General features: G+C 46.4%; 2 protein-coding genes across 2 annotated transcripts in view; one reads left to right on the forward strand and one right to left on the reverse strand.

Moving 5' to 3' along the window:
- The window catches only part of LOC143283850 (uncharacterized), a 42,354-nt gene extending 30,746 nt beyond the window's left edge, over positions 1-11,608 (forward strand). Inside the window, exons 15-21 of the mRNA XM_076590227.1 lie at positions 173-376; positions 1,651-1,875; positions 2,714-2,983; positions 3,603-3,777; positions 6,044-6,310; positions 8,495-8,726; positions 11,374-11,608. Coding sequence (XP_076446342.1) covers positions 173-376; positions 1,651-1,875; positions 2,714-2,983; positions 3,603-3,777; positions 6,044-6,310; positions 8,495-8,726; positions 11,374-11,608 — 1,608 coding nt within the window. The remainder of the gene's footprint in view (positions 1-172; positions 377-1,650; positions 1,876-2,713; positions 2,984-3,602; positions 3,778-6,043; positions 6,311-8,494; positions 8,727-11,373) is intronic.
- Positions 11,609-11,940: 332 nt separating this feature from the next.
- Positions 11,941-17,500, reverse strand: part of LOC143284052 (uncharacterized) — a 41,845-nt gene continuing 36,285 nt past the window's right edge. Inside the window, exons 17-19 of the mRNA XM_076590658.1 lie at positions 16,477-16,632; positions 14,318-14,667; positions 11,941-14,197 (exon numbers count right to left, since the gene is read on the reverse strand). Coding sequence (XP_076446773.1) covers positions 14,185-14,197; positions 14,318-14,667; positions 16,477-16,632 — 519 coding nt within the window. The 3' untranslated portion in view covers positions 11,941-14,184. The remainder of the gene's footprint in view (positions 14,198-14,317; positions 14,668-16,476; positions 16,633-17,500) is intronic.

Genomic DNA, 17,500 nt, shown 5'->3' on the forward strand with positions numbered 1-17,500 from the left:
ATTAAAGGTAATTGATCATTAACGCTTCGTAAACTCATAAACTTTCTTTCCCTTCCACGCAGATTCGTCAAGAAACAAAAGTTACAGTAACTGATCATAGTTTGACAGCGGTACCTCCCACACAACACAACACGTGTATGTCTGTTTCTCCCTGTTCCCCTTCTCGCCACAGAGCCAGCCAGAGGTGCAGCAGAAGCAGGCGGAGTTCCTCAACCACATGTTGTCCCTGGGGGTGGCAGGGTTCCGGCTTGACGCCTCCAAACACATGTGGCCCCGGGACTTGAACCTCATCGAGGGACTGGTCAATGACACGGTGTTCGGGGGCCGGCCCTTCTTCATTCATGAGGTCATCGACTTCGGGGATGGGGCTATCCGGGTGAGCAGAGAATGCGGTGCTGGTGGTGGTGGTGGTGGTGGTAGTGTTAGGGGGTTCGAATCCAACACTCACCAGTGTGGAGAGTTTCAGTTTCAGTTTCAGTAGCTCAAGGAGGCGTCACTGCGTTCGGACAAATCCATACACGCTACACCACATCTGCCAAGCAGATGCCTGACCAGCAGCGTAACCCAGCGCGCTTAGTCAGGCCTTGAGAAAAAAAAAGAGAAAAAAAAGGGGTGAATAAATAATAGATAAATACATTAAAAAAAATATATATATATATATATATATATAAACACCTCCTACCACTACTAATGATATGTATAAGGTGCAAAAACTTGATGAAGTCAATGCTAAGCATACTTAAATAAATAATAATTATAATATATAAAAAGTAGTAGTAGTAGTAGTAATAATAATGATAAATAAATAAAAAAGACAACAATGATGATAAATAAGCAAATAAATGCCAGTGTGGAGAGAGAGAGAGAGAGAGGGGGGAGAGAAAGAGAGGGGTGAGGGGATGGGAGGAGGGGGGTTCGCGGGCGCGGGGGGGTGGTGGCGAAGTAGGCCGGGAGGGAGGGGTGGGGCAACTTGACCTTACCCCATTCAGCCCTGGGGAATAGAATATATATTACAGCCTCAGTAGGTTTCCATGTCACATTGATGGGGGGGGGAGGGGGGGGGGAACGCACAGAAAAGATTCCGTTTCCCCCCCTAAGTTACGTGTGACGTGAACACATCCAGAAACACTGTGGGTTAGTTCCCTTCCTTGAGGTTTGTGCAATGATAATTATGTAGGAACGTGAAACCCGTTTTAACTGAGATGGTCGCAGGGGGTCAATGAATTAAAGGCCGTTTGCTAAGAGGTCGTTGTAAGTCCACCCAGTTGCTTTTGTGTGTTGTTTGGCTCACGCCTGTGCTTGTACACAACGCCAGTCGTTAGTATGACCCTGTGTTTCGTTTGTCTTTCAGTCCGCCTGTCCGAGAATGTGTGTGTGTGTGTGTGTGTGTGTGTGTGTGTGTGATCATCGCTTATCTTGGTATTATCGCGCCCTAAAATGCGTTTACCAATTTTGGTGTGTGTGGGGGCGGAGGGGACGGTGGGGAGGGGGGAGGGGTCTGTGTGTCTGTGTGATTATCGCGTTTCTTAGCATTGTTACGTCCGAAAATTTCCGAGTCAGCCGAGTTTGTTATTGTAGTAGGCGGCGTGATGTGCTAAAACGAGTCCGTCCTCTGATGCCACCCCCCTCCCCCCCCTCCCACACACACAGGGCACGGAGTACACGGACCTGGGCTACGTGACGGAGTTCCGCTACGGGGGCTCCATAGTGCACGGGCTGCAGGACTGGGGCTACCTGCAGAGGATCGGATCCTCGGGGATGCTGGACCCTGGCCACGCCCTGGTGTTTGTGGACAACCACGACAACCAGCGGGGCCACGGGGCCGGGGGCAACATGCTGACCTTCCGCTCCCCCCAGGACTACATGCTGGCGCAGGTGAGTGGGTTAGAGTGTCTGTGGGTGGGTGGGTGGTTGTGAGTGTTCGGGGTTGGTGGGGGGGTGTTATATGGAGGGTGATTCCTCTGTTAGGGGGGTGGTGCCAGGGGCTTTTTTTTTTTCCCCAGTAGAAATTAAATTAAGTAGATATCAGTAGAAATTAATTCCGAGCTCTTTCCTTTCAGTGTGATTGGTATCTCTCTCACTCTCTCTCTCCCCCCCCTCCCTCTCCCCCCACCCCCTCCATCGCCTTTGGGAAATTTCATGCTGGAATCTTTTATTTCCCTTCTTTTCTATCGATTCATTTGTTTCTGGCTTGTTCCAGTTTTTGTTTTTTGTCTACGTGTCATCTTTTACGTTTTATTTTCTGCATTGCCAGTCCGTTTACCTGTATTGTTTCTTTGAACGCCTTGAATTTTTTGTTTGTTTTGTTTTGGGGGTTGGGTAGTGGTGGGCATCAAACTATAAAGACTTAGTTGGCACTGTACAATGTTTCATTTTATTTTATTTCATTTCATTTGCTTATTTATATATGTATATATGTATGTATGTATGTATCTATCTATTTGCGCCGAAGACGTTTCAGGCACTCGAATGTAATTTCTGGTTTTATTGTTTTCCCTTGCTTATACGGAGCTTAGGTGGAAGAAAAGAGTACACAGCAAATACCTCCGTCAGTAAACGAAAAGCCATTGCACAATAATAATTCAGAAAAAAAAACAACTCTAGCATTTCACAACGAGGCACAACAATGACACTGACAATCATTTCCCTGCCCTGTCAATATCCTCTCACTTCCCCCCCCCCCCCCCCCCCGACCCTCGATCCACACCTGCAGGCGTTCACACTAGCCTGGAACTACGGGCTGCCCAGAGTGATGAGCTCCTACCGCTTCACCAGCCCCGACGACGGCCCTCCGCACGAAGCCGACTTCAGCACGGCCGATGTGCCCATCAATTCGGACAGCACGTGTGGAGGAGGCTGGGTGTGTGAGCACCGCTGGCCCGCCATCGGCAACATGGCCGCCTTCCGCAACCACGTGACCGGAACTGACGTCAGCCACTATTGGCGCGAGGGGGAGGTGGTGGGGTTCGCGCGTGGTACCAAGGTAAAGTGGTGGTGGTGGTGGGGGTGAGGGGGGGGGGGGTTCATGCGTGGTACCAAGGTAAAGTGGTGGTGGTGGGGGGGGGGGATGTGTGGTACCAAGGTAAAGTGGTGGTGGTGGTGGGGGGAGGGTGATGCGTGGTATCAAGGTAAAGTGGTGTGTGTGTGTGGAAGGGGGGGGGGGGGTCATGCATGGTACCAAGGTAAAGTGGTGTGTGTGTGTGGGGGGGGGGGGGTCATGCAAGGTACCAAGGTAAGCGGTGGGAAGAGTTGTGAGGGTGGGGTTTGCACGTGATTCCAAGGAAGGTGATGGTGGGGGTGGGGGTGGGGGGGAAGGTGGTGGTCGCGCGTGGTATCAAGGTAAGTGATGGGAGGGTTGGGATTCTGTGTGTGTGTGTGTGTGTGTGAGTGTGTGCGCACGCGCGCACGTGCACGTGTGTGTAAGGTAAAGCGGTGCAGTATGACACTATACAACACGACGGTTTTTGTTGTTGTTTTTTTGGGGGTTTTTGTAATATAAAAAGTACGGAGCAACACAAACACAGTCTCTGAAAACCAGTCCCTCCTTCGAAACCGTTGACAGACATAACTGTCACCCCATGCACATCTTCTTCAAACTGCAGGGGTTCTTCGCCATGGGCAAGCAGGGCTTTGACCAGACGTTCCAGACAGGTCTACCGGCCGGTCAGTACTGTGACCTCATCAGCAACTGTCAGCAGAAGGTCAGCGTGGACAACAGCGGACAGGCACACCTCACACCCTTCAGTCAGGAGGTGCCTGTTGTCGCCTTTGTTGTGGGTGAGGTTGTTTTTTTTTTGGGGGGGTGGGGGGTGTGGGTGGGGGGAGGGGTGGGGGTGGGGGGGGTCGTGGGGTTGGGGGCTGATTTGTGTGTGTGTGTGTGTGTGTGTGTGTGTTTAAGGACGATGGGTAGAGTGGAATTTTGTAATGACCTGTCACATATACTGGCTGGTGATTGTAGACATTTTTGTTAAAGTATTGATTTTCATATAATTTGAATGTTATTGTTTAATGATTTGACACATTCTAATTTATCGTTTCAAAGGTAGGAGAGGAGGAGGGGTTTGGGGGATGCGTTGGGTGGGAGGGGTCGGGTTGAAGGAGGGTGAAATCAATGATGATTATTTGAAATAGTTATTTAACTACAATTAAAGATTTTTTTTTTTTTTTTTTTGCTGCCCCATCATCTGCACCGTTTCAGTGGCATTACTCCCACGCCGCTCATTTAGATTCCCCCATAGACGGCCACACCTGGGTTCGTCCGTCACAGTTCCAGCGTCGGCAGTCCGCAGGGAGCCATCGATGTTAGGTCGCCAGGAGGCCACACACCAGAGGAGACCCTGCACTGCTGCTGAGTCGTTGGTGTTCAGTGGTGCCTGTTCTGATTTAACGTACTTAGGACACCACCTACTAAGCCCCCTACTAATGACAATAATGGCTTAGTCGTGAAGCCAGACTGAGTCAGCGTCCCTCCCAGAGTGGAGACCGCCACCACGTCCCTCAAACAACAGCCCTCCATGAATCTGCCGACACTGAAGACATTGACAGGACTCACCCCAAGCTCAGAAGTGGAGGGGTATCAAAACTGAGGTCACCCTGAGAGCAGGGCATGAAAGGCCACAGACTTCGAGACTGTTTTGTTTATATTGATGATGATGAAAGTGAAGGAGGATGACGATGACGATGTTGCTATGGAGGTCAATTTTGGTTTGGGACTGCGTGACAAGGCTGTACTCTACGCTTCCTGTCATAATGATATTCCGGCGTTAACCAGGCCCGAGAGATATACAGACACTTGCAGTGTTGGTCAGGTAATTAGAGCAACACACCCAAAGGCGCATCCTTGAAGTGGATGACACTCGACTGTGTGGTCCCAGTCTCTCCATTTAAGCCCACAGCACACTCTAGGTAGGAGCCGGCCACGGGCCGAAAAACCCACCTCCGTTGGGATTCGAACCCGCGTCCTCCCAGCCGTCAGTCCGCGACGCTAACCACTTCGCCACGGCGGCTGGTACAATTAAAGAAAATTGTTCAGTGGACTTCGTAAATGAGAAGTCGTTGATTTAACAAGAGAAACAACTGATAATGAATTGACACATTTGAATAGGGGGGGAGGGGCTGTCGTTGGAGGGACGTGGTGGCGGTCTCCATTCTGGAGAGGGAGGTTTGGGGGTGGGGGGGGGGGGGTTGTTCACTCAATTTGGCTCCGCTACGTAGCATTCCGGCATTGTTGTCAGTAGGGTACTGAGTAGGTGGTGTCTTAATTTAGTCACTTAAACGAGAACAGACACATGTTTAAAAGGCAGGCGAGGAGGGTAGATAAGTCGTTACTATAAAAAAAAAAAAAAAAAAAAAAGCGAAACAACTGATAATGGACGTACAAAGTCAGAAACATCAACGTTTCCAGGGACTTGTGACGACACACTTTCGTGCAGGTAAGGCTTCATCAAATCACAGTCAAAAATTCAAAATTCTGAAGAACTATGACTCTCAAACTGGGAGGCAAGATTGCACCGGCACTTAGTGCTGCAACCTTGAGGGCCAGTAAGCCCTTTGGCGATCATCTCAACGCCGACTGTGCTAAAACCCTCTTGGCCGAGAGAACCTGGGTAGGGTGGTCTACACTGTAATGAGATTAATTTAGCTGAGTGAGCGCGAGTGTGTGTTGAAGGGTGCTGCCTTTGGATGGATGGTGATCAGTCTGCAGGAAACTGGGCGGCATCCCATAACTGTGCCCACGGTACTACCCCTGCCGAGTCCAGAGACCCGTACAAATACTGTCAGTACTATCAGATATAACACAGTTGACAAGCCCCACGAAGTAATGCCCTGAATGTATCAACTGTGACTTCAGCACGCCTACACAGAAACCTATGTAGGCGACTAAGATAAGGCCAGTCACAGTAACAATTTGTATAATGTATAAAAAAAGAAGCATATTTATGATTCATGTACTAGGTATTGTTTAAAACAAACAAACAAACTGGAGGACAAAAACGCCAAGTCATAGGATACAAATACCGTGAAAACAATTTTTTTCCCCCAGATGGACCGACCACAGGATGTGACGTAAGCGCTAGCGCCACAGGCGGAAGCGGAAGTGCTCATGGCAGCGTGAGTAGTTCCGGTCCGGTGGGATCCACGCCTGCACCCACTTCCGCTGGACCAGAGGGCACGACAGAGGGACCAGAGGGCACGACAGTGGACTACGGGAACTCCTCGTGGCGGAGGACGGTGATTCTGGTGGAGCGACACACCAATCCCGGGCAGAACCTGTTCATCAGAGGAGGCATCGGCCACGACCATCGACAAGGTACCGTACGGGACTTCTATCTTAACACAGGAAACTTTATTCGTCTGTATGTCTATCTGTTTATCTATCTGTATAGATAGGTAGATAGATAGATACGCTCAGGCACACATACCTAAACACACACACACATACACACGCACATGCACGCACATACATGCGTGTACACACATACATACACCCCCCCCCCCACGCGTGTGCTTACACACACATACACACACACACACACACACACACACACACACACACACACTCACAAACCCAATCCCAATCACACACACGCACAAATGCTTACTCACACTCACACACACAGGCACATGTGTACAAAATTCTTGGTTGAGGAACGTGTGCATGAACCTTTCCACCTTGTTTAATTTTTTTTATTTCAAGTTTTTGTTTCGTTTGATTGGTTGCTTGATTCATTTTTGTTGTTTGTAATTAACTGTCAGTTTTTCCGCATAGCAATCTGCCAAGACGGTATTATCTTAATTACTTCTCAATAAAGATGATATGTGCCACCAACAAACAGCCGCCAAACGGAAGACATGTCAGTCTGCATGCTCCCGAACATGAATGGAGGGAGATAAACCTTCGTGAACAGAAGCGCTCGCTAAGCTCCCTTGGCGAAGTTGATCGGTCTCGTTTGTCCAAAAGTTTTTGGTTTTTCTGTGTTTAAAAAAAAAAAAAAATAATTAAATAAATAAACATGAGAGAATGAGGTGACACGTAACAGAAAAAGATTTTTCGGTGTACTTGTCTGTCATTCTGCTGCCAGTGTCAAGTGATAATGAGAAAACTACTACTACTACTACTACTACTACTACTACTACTACATTTCTTCAGTTGCGCGTTCAAACCTGTCAAAGCGATCTATCATAACACGCCATCTGACACAAAGCAAACGATCACACATACACACACACACACACACACACACACACACACACCAAATAGATCTATGGAATACTGATATGCCATGTATGTGTGTGTCTAAAATTAAAAAAAAATGTGTGTTTTTAAGGGATATTTTTCTTTTTAATCTAAGCATTATTTACTTGATATTTTTATTGTTTCGTGGATCATGCTTTTTAAAAAAAAATTCATTCTGTGAACGCATTGGTTTGAGCTGTTGTAAGGTTTTATGTTATGTTCTTATCTGGCTCGATGATGTATGGCGCTTTGAGCAGCATTTGTACTGGATATTGCGCCATAGAAAAGTTATGAATTATTATTATTATTATTATTATTATTATATGTAATGGTGTGTCTCAGTTATGTAGAGACTGCTTGACAAGGAATGGTTTTAGTCGCCAGTTAATCACCATGGAAGGAAGCGCAGAGCAAAGCCTTGTCGATTAGTCCTTAACCTAAAAAACAAAACAAAAACTGAAACACATTTATTGCAACATCGTCGTCGCCCTCCTCCTCCTCCTCCTCCTCCTCCTTCATCATGAAACAAATCACAAATTCTTTGACCTTTCATGCCCTGTTCTCATGGTGGCCTCAGTTTCTATTGCCTTCCACTTCCATACTCGGGGTGAGTCCTGTCAATTTGGGATGAGCCTTGTCAAGGTCTTCAGTGTCGACGGATTCACTGGAGGAGGGAGAGGGGACGAGGGGGGGGGGTGGGGTGGGGGCGTGGCTGTCGTTGGAGGGACGTCAGTGGTGGCGGTCTCCATTCTGGAGAGGGGGGTTTGGGGGGGGGGGGGGGGGGGGCCTTCACTCAATTTGGGTAGGGTACTGAGTAGGTGGCGTCTTCATTTAGTCACTTAAACGAGAACAGACACAACTGAATACCACTTATTTATTTGTTTATCTATTTATTTATCTGTTTATTTGTTTGTCGATTAATCGCCACAGTGCACGGCAACCTTTTAACTTTTTAGTTTCTCTGTATACAAGTGTATTTCTCTGTCTACAAGTGTATTTCTCTGTCTACAAGTGTATTTCTCTGTCTACAAGTACAAGACTGGTGTATTTGTTTTACTGTCAAAGTGGATCTTTCTGCAGAAGTCTGATAAATTAATTTTTGAGTCGATAGATAAATGGATAAGTAAATAAACAAATAAATGAATGAATAAATAAATGAATATATAAATAGATAGATAGATATATAGATAAACGAATGAATAAATATTCAGTCAATCTATTGATTCATTCATTTTTTTATCAATGCGACCCTGGCAGGCTGCACGGACGACGCGGCCACCAGCGCCTGCTCCATTCCCATCAGGCACCGGGACACCGGAAGCGGAAGCCACTACGCCGGGGTGAGGGCGTGGGGCAAGGGAGACCACTTCCTGGACTGGTACGGACCGGAAGTGGGTCAGGGCACCTTCCAGGGGCGGCCGGCGGACGGCACTCCTGCCGTGTGGACCACCAACGACCCCAACCACCCTGGGTACAGCCTGCTCAACACGTGAGTGGAAGGGTGAGGGGTGGGGCGGGGCGGGGGCAAGGGGTTGGGGGCGTTTGTGTTGGGTTTTGGGGCTTGGGTTTTTTGTTTTTGTTTGTTTCTTCTTTTTTTTTCCTTTTTTTTCTTTGTCAGTTGTCTTCGTCTGTATGGCTGCTGCAAGTTCCTCCCTGTTTTGCTAAAAATCAGTGTTCAGTTGCCGCCCTCTGTACCATTCTGCGTCGGCGTTCTCTGTCTTTGGTTTGTGTGTGTGTGTGTGTGTGTGTGTGTGTGTGTGTGTGTGTGTTTGACCCATATTTTCCTTCCACATCCCTCTCTATTCATCTGGTCTGCTCACCCTGTCTTCTCCGTGGTCCTTTTATGCCCCATCTCTCTCACTTCTTTTTCTTCTTCTCCCATGACTTCGAACTGTTGTGACGGTTCGAGGTCCAACTTGTCACTGATCACGAAGAAGTTGTAAGATGCTTGGGATCTGAGGCTGGAGTTGGGATGGGGGAGCTTGGGGGTGGGGAGGGGGGAGGGGCTGGATGTTGGCTGGTTTCCCGAGGTAATGCGATTGGATGTGGAGAGTGTGGCACCAGGAATTTGAGTGGCGCACAGCGTGTGCAGCAGAGCCAGGTTGAAGTTTTGCTGCAGGGAAAAACCTGCCTGGTTGGCGCTGTGGACACAAAGTTGCAGGGGGTCAGCATGAGCCCTAGAAGATGGAGGAAAGGTTGGGGAGCCGGGACCGCTCCTGTGGAAGTCGCACGTGTGCTGTGCTGGTCCAAGGGAAGTAACTGCTCCGGAAACCGCTGGGGGTTGCTAGAGTGGGGATGTGTCCCTTAGAGCCGTGGTCGCTGGCGGAGAGAGAGAGAGAGAGGTGCGATTTTGTGTGTTGCACCTCTCCCCCGGCCAGTGGGACATACTCCTTTCTGTGTACAGGGGAGGGCATCCCTGGCCGATTCGTCCCTACCCGAGCACCCCCACCCCACCCCCCGCCCCCAAGCCCCTTCAGACTGTGCATGATTAGACGGAAAAGTGACAAACGAAGTGGGCCCAAACCCTGCCGAATTGCAGGGAAAAGTACAACTTGAGCGTTCCAACGCGACCGCGGAATTGGAAAAAGTATTGACCAACCTTTTCCTGAAGTGTGACGGTCGCCGGAAGGCGACGCGGGAGGCGGTGTTGAGGTCAGTGGTGGAGGGTGGTTGTCGACAGGTGATAGGGGTGGACAGGTGGAAGAGGTGGGTTATCATTATTATTATTATCATCATCATCATTATTGTTATTATTATTGATTGATTGATTGGTATGGATACTTATATAGCGCCTATCCTCGGGCGGAGACCAAGCTCAAAGCGCTTTACAATAAGGGGTCATTTGCACAACAGGCTGCCTACCAGACCTGGGTAGAGCCGACTGACAGCTGCCACTGGGCGCTCATCATTCGTTTCCTGTGTCATTGAATGGCAGACTTCAGCACGCACACATACACAATCAGACAGACATGTAACATTTTGCGTGTATGACTGTTTTGGTTATTTACCCCGCCATGTAGGCAGCCGGCCATACTCCGGGGTGTGCATGCTGGTTATGTTCTTGTTTCCATAATCCACCGAACGCTGACATGGATTACAGGATATTTAACGTGCGTATTTGATCTTCTGTTTGCGTATACACACGAATGGGGTTCAGGCACTAGCAGGTCTGCACATATGTTGACTTGGGAGATCGCGGGAAAAATCTCCACTCTTTACCCACCAGGCGCCGTCACCGAGATTCGAACTTCAGATTGAAAGTTCAACGCTTTAACCAATCGGCTATTACACCCATTATTATTATAATTATTATCATTGAAGCATATGTAGCCCCTGTCTTCATTTAGACACCAAGCTCGGCCAGGCTTCAGTCATGCGTGTACACTTAATTCTTACACACGTACATTTTAGTGGATTTTTCGTTAGAATTTTGCCACAGACAATTCTTGTTGCCGTGGGATTTTTATTTATTTATTTATTTTATTAAGTGTAAGTGCTTACTGCACACGGGACCTCGGGTCAGTTATTGTCTCATCTGAATGACAATTAACTGTATATTCAGCGTCCAGACCACCACTCAAGGTCTGGTGGGAGGGGAGAACATTCTGACGCAGTGTGGAATTCGATTCCGCACTCTGAGATTATCTCCCTTCCTAGGCGGACATGTTACAACTTTACAACACACCACACCACATCGCTCGCGCGCGCGCGCGCGCGTGTGTGTGTGTGTGTGTGTGTGTGTGCGTGTGTGTGTGTGTGTGTGTGTGTGTGTGTGTGTGTGTGTGCGCGCGCGTGTGCGCGTGTGTGTGTGTGCACTTCTCTATCTGTCTGTCTGTCTGTCTGTCTCTCTCTTTCTCTTCTGTGATTTCTAATTCTCCCTGTATTCCCAACACCCCACTCTCCGACCCAAAACCCACCCCTTTGACACGGGCAAAATGGCCAAGGCATTCAACTGTTCGAGTGTTCTTTGTCTCTGTCACAGATATACATGAACATGTTAGTTGGGTTTTTTTGTGTTTTTTCTTACTTGTTTTTTTTTTTTTTGTTCTATTTAATTTAATCTAATTTTATTTTATTTATCTATTATATATTATTTTCATCATATCTTCATTTATTCACTCTTTTCCATATTCAAGGTTCGGAGGTCACTACTGGCTGGTTGACGTGGACATGGACTGCTCCAAGACGGACGGCGGCTACTTCGAGTTCAAATCCATCGTGGGCGGCTGGGAGGGGAACATCCCTGCAGTGACGTGCACGGGGTCCGGCAGTGGGTCTGCCCCCTTCACCTCCGTCAACCATGTGGCTCGCTGCGGCTTCCTCAACGTGTATCACTTCGGCAGAGCTGCTTGCACCATCCAGCCTTTGTAGCAGGCACTGATCGATGGGGTTGATGCGGTTGTTTGATTGGTTTAATTATTATTGTGGTGATAAGGAAGGTTTGGGATTTATGTGTGTGTGTGATGGTTTCTGTTGTTGTTGTTTTGTGGTGTGATATGTGTGTGTGTGTGTGTGTGTGTTTAAGTAACCATGCGCATTTTTATTGTAAATCTGTCTCTCCTTTCTCACACATCACACACACACACCCAACCACACGCGCTCGCATGCACACACACAAGCATGTACACACACAAGCCCAAGCACACACATACACGCACACAACACACGCGGAATGAGAGAGAGAGAGAGAGGAACACCAATCGTCTGAATAAGAATTTAATTTAGTCTTAATTGTAAACAGCCACAAAAAATAAGAAGGAAAAAAATCCGTGCACGCCGCCAGCATGTGCACACACACACACGTAATTCATTCCAGAGATTTCACCGTTTCAACAGAAAACAATCAGAACGGCAAGACTCTTGAAACTGGCAGGCTCCCAGACAAGGCGTACTGAACCACGCATACTCTCCTTCACTCAAATCGCTCAATCACCCATACTAATCAACACTAAAAATGTAACTGACGAAATAAATAAATGAATAAAACGGTACCAGGCAAACTAAGGAACACAAAAGCAAAACCACTTTTGGGGGAAAAACCCTCCCACAAAACTAAACTGGCGAAGTGTCCGAGTATGAACGTTCAAAGCAAATAACTGGAACCGTCTACTTCAACTGAAAATGGAACAGCACTCTGAAGCAAGTCAGGACTATGTGCTACAAAATGCAAATCAATTAGTAAAAAATAAAAAAAAAATAAAAAAAAACCCAAAAACAAATCAAAACAAAAGAACAACAAAAAAGCAAAGCCATGCTAAACCTAAAAAAACAAACCAAACCCCCCCCCAAAAAAAAAGAAACAAACAAACAAAAACACAACCACCACCATACAGTAATAAGCTGCAAGGGCTCATTGAGTAGCAGACAATATCCCTGTCGGTTAAACATAAACTCTGAGCAAAAACTGATGCAGAATCGTGTTTGATCATGTTTGATGAGAATCGTGCTTCTGGTTAGGGGACCGGACGAGAGAATAATAACAAACCATTAATTCTAATTCCACAGAGAGAGCAATATCACAGGCTACTATCAACATCACAGTATCGTTTATATCACTAACCGCTTACATCTTCCGAGTGTGGAGAAGTGGTTGAATGACGTATTGCAGCATGAAAAAGGTGCATGCACGCACGTATACTCTTGCATGCGAACACTCGCGTTCGCACTAGACCGCACACACACACACACACACAGTGAAAAGGAGGTAGCATCAGGCAAAGTCTGGGGCTTTGGGGCCTACTACTCCACATTGCTTCATAAGAAAAAAAATGTACATGAAAAACATGTCACCTGTATATAAGAAAATACGTTTGTGCACGCACGAGTAAATAGTTCATATATACCCTATTTTGTTCGAATAAACTCAAATGTATACTACTGTATTGAGCATTTCTGAGCATCATTCAAACCATATTATGCTCCCGCTGAGAAAAAAACGTTCAGTACCCCTGCATTTCATGAACGTGCGAAAGTATAATATACACATCCATTCACAATCTCTCTCTCTCTCTCACATATAAATATAAACACACATATATATATGTAATTATATATATATATATATATATAGAGAGAGAGAGAGAGCTACATTCATACACACACACACACATATATATATATATATATATATATATATACACGTATGACAAGCAGACATATACATATGCAACATGCAGAAATGACAAATGAAACAAATTATGCTTTGGTCTTGCTCGCGGTGAAACGTTTACTCGAAATGAACCGTGACACAAGTTTGATCCCTTGCCTCAGTGGACGAAAACGAAAATGTCCAGAGCCGACCTGTGTCAGTCACTGTTGTGGTGGACCTCCAGACTGTCATGAACGGGACAGAATCCACGTATGGAACCTCACCAGTAGACACAACATCCTGCACACACTTCCGCCTGAGTGAGATCCAGAAAAGGTTAATGTCTCCCAGCTGAAGACCTCAGTTCCAGAAATCCTTCACGTTCAGAGAGCAGAGGATGAGACGACATTTCTCGGGAAATCTTAAGCACGAAGACAGGCCAGAAGTAAAATTGATCAGGACCTTGACCACGGATGAACCTTGTGTTTCAATGAATGGTACTGTGGTCACTTCCCAGTGGAGTTCAGCATAAGCAGCTTAATTCAACATTGGTCAAAAAGACAAAAACAAGAAAACAGTCTAAGAAGTCTTCAAATTCTTGAAAATCGGATTCAGATCATATGAGATATGAAAATAAAAGTTTGCGTTGCCTGTCACTCAAAAATGTCCAGAGAGAGTCTCTTGCAACACACCCCGCCATAACAATGAAGTCAGCCAAAATGATGTCAGCTACAACGAAGTCAGCAAGATGACAAAGTCAACAAAATCACGATGTCAATCAGCAACAATGATGTCAGCAAAACGAAGATGTCACCATCAGTGATGTCAGCAGCAACGATGTCAGCAAAACAACAGGAAGCTAGTGCCGCCACCTGGGAGCAAGACAAGTAAGTCAACAAAACCACGACGTCAGTCAGCATCAACGATGTCAGCAACAACGATGTCAGCAAAACAACTGAGTCAGAAAAATAACAGGAAGCTAGTGCCGCCACCTGGGAGGCTCCTCTTGCCGAGGAGGCTTGTACCCGTTGACCTTGATCCTCTGCACGTACACAGGACTGTTCTTGCCCTTGGGGGCCTGAGGCAGGGTGCTGCCCACACTAGTGGTGGTGGTGGCGGATCTGGGCCCACTGAGACTGGGGGCGGTGGCCACCGGGTGCATCAGATGTTGTCCACTGGGTCCGTTCTGGTTGGGGATCACAAAGGGCTGCACCGGCCCCAGGCCGCTGATCTGGGAGAAGGCACGCAGCACCTCGTTGGCCTCGCTGGGCAGCAGGAACCAGCGACTGGACCTGGTGAAGTCCTCAAACAGGTGGGTCTGGTCGGCGATGGGGGCGAAGTGCTGGGGGAATGGTGAAGGAACACGTTGAGGAAAGAATCATATAACCTGCGTGTACACGTTACGTGTAGTGTGTCCGTTCCGCCAAAAAAGGATGTGGATTGTGTTGTTTTCTTATTATTTGTCGTCAGAATGGATGTGAAATGTGTTGTTTTCTTATTATTTGTCGTCAGAATGGATGTGAAATTTGCTTTATGTCTAATCTAAAAGAGAAATTGTTGACACATTTGCTGATAAAAAGGCGACATTCGAAATTAAAAGAAAAAAAGAAAGAAAAAAAAAGACAAGATGAAATTTGCTTTGTATCATGATGTTCTGCGTCAGATAGTTTGAAACAAAGATCTATTCCGCTGACATTCTGTAGGAGACTAAGCAAATTTCGGTTAGTGATACTTCTGTCTTCGATAAATGAAAACATTATGTTAAATCTTGTCATATATTTCTAGAATCCAAGTCGAGTCAATACTAATTCCCAAAAGACACCATGGCGACACATAGAAAAACAAGTAAATAAAGAGATGGTTTTACGATCGGTTGAACAGAACAGTTTTGTTTGTGTCTGCATGAGGTAAGATTACATGCTTATACTTTCATGCAAAAAAAAGAGAAAATACTCCCCCCCATCCCCCCGCCCCCCGTCAAATGGAGCCATGACTTTGCTGAATAGCCTATCGTTATCGTTGTCATTCCCACCCTACGTGACTTTCAAAGCACCTCACCTTTTCAGCACCAGCAATGTGAATAGTCCATAGTTATCGTTATCCCCAAACCCACACCCCCACGTGACTGTCAATGCTATTCACCTTCTCAGCATCAGCGATGTTAATAGCCTATCGTTATTATCATTATCCCCCACCACCTATACCACCCTACTTGACTTTCAAAGCTCCTCACCTTTTGGACATCAGCAATGTGAATATCGTATCGTTATCATTATCATTATCCCCCACGTGACTTTCAAAGCTCCTCACCTTTTGGACATCAGCAATGTGAATATCGTATCGTTATCATTATCCCCCACGTGACTTTCAAAGCTCCTCACCTTTTGGACATCAGCAATGTGAATATCGTATTGTTATCGTTATCATTATCCCCGACGTGAATTTCAAATCTCCTCACCATTTCAGCATCAGCAATGTGAAGAGCCAATCGTTATCGTTATAATTACCCCCCACGTGACTTTCAGAGCTCCTCACCATTTCAGCGTCAACAATATGATTAGCCAATCGTTATCGTTATAATTACCCCCCACGTGACTTTCAAATCTCCTCACCTTTTCAACATCAGCAATATGATTAGCCAATCGTTATCGTTATAATTACCCCCCACGTGACTTTCAAATCTCCTCACCTTTTCAACATCAGCAATGTGAATAGCCAATCGTTATCGTTATAATTACCCCCCACGTGACTTTCAAAGCTCCTCACCTTTTCAACATCAGCAATGTGAATAGCCAATCACTATCGTTATAATAATCCCCCACGTGACTTTCAAATCTCCTCACCTTTTCAGCATCAGCAATGTGAATAGCCAATCACTATCGTTATAATAATCCCCCACGTGACTATCAAAGCTCCTCACCCTTTCAACATCAGCAATATGATTAGCCAGTCGTTATCGTTATAATTACCCCCCACGTGACTTTCAAAGCTCCTCACCTTTTCAGCATCAGCAATGTGAATAGCCAATCACTATCGTTATAATAATCCCCCACGTGACTTTCAAGGCTCCTCACCTTTTCAGCGTCAACAATATGATTAGCCAATCGTTATCGTTATAATTACCCCCCACGTGACTTTCAAAGCTCCTCACCTTTTCAGCGTCAGCGATGTGCTGACGGGCCTCCTCCAGGCAGTCCTCAAACGACTGGGGCAGGGTCTCCTCATGCCCGGAACCTTTCGGCAGCTGCACCTCTAGGTAGCCCTTTGCGTAGGACAGCTGGTCCAGGTGCTTCATCTGTTTGCTCTCCTGCAACCCGGGAAAGTGGAGAGGAACTGTTGAGGTGGACAGCGATTGGTGGGAGTGAGGAGTGAGGAGGAGGGGGAGGAGCATGAGGAGGAGGAAAGGGGTGGTGTAAAAACGTGTACATGTCGTGAATGTGTTTCACAGAGATTCAAAATGGTTCATTCACGTATAGGCCCAGGACCTTTGTGATGCGGTATGTGAACAATATATTGTGTAAACAACACATAGCGCTTGTGAGCATCTTAACAGGCCTGCGCTGTCAAACGCAAATAGGTCTACAGCTAAACTGCACTCGATTTCAGAATGCACAGCCATCGACATTCTCAGAAGTAGCGATTTCTCAGAATTAGAAAGCTCTGTACAAAAACAAAGAACTTTTTCGAACAATTTCAGTGGAGGTGCAGGTGGATGACATTCTCAAGTTCAATTGAAACACTATGGGTGTTTCACGAGAACACGACAGGTGAGACTGTATGCACGCATGCTTTAAACTGTCCAGTCATTTGAACTGCGAAATTTAATGCAGCAGAACTGTTCATTGCAATTAGATGATGGCACACACGGACAGTTTCAGTTTCAGTTTCAGTAGCTCAAGGAGGCGTCACTGCGTTCGGACAAAACCATATACGCTACACCACATCTGCCAAGCAGATACCTGACCAGCAGCGTAACCCAACGCGCTTAGTCAGGCCTTGAGAAAAAAAAAGAAAGAAAAAAAAGGGGGAATAAATAATAGATAAGCTTACATAAATGAATAAATAAATAAATAAGTAAATAAATAAATAATTATTATAATATAGAAAAAGGTAGTACACAGGGACAAAGAACAGAGACTTGATTTTCTGCACAATGTAGGATACAAGGATGAAGA

The sequence above is a fragment of the Babylonia areolata genome, chromosome 7 (assembly GCF_041734735.1).
Source record: "Babylonia areolata isolate BAREFJ2019XMU chromosome 7, ASM4173473v1, whole genome shotgun sequence".
NCBI classification, from domain to species: domain Eukaryota; kingdom Metazoa; phylum Mollusca; class Gastropoda; order Neogastropoda; family Buccinidae; genus Babylonia; species Babylonia areolata.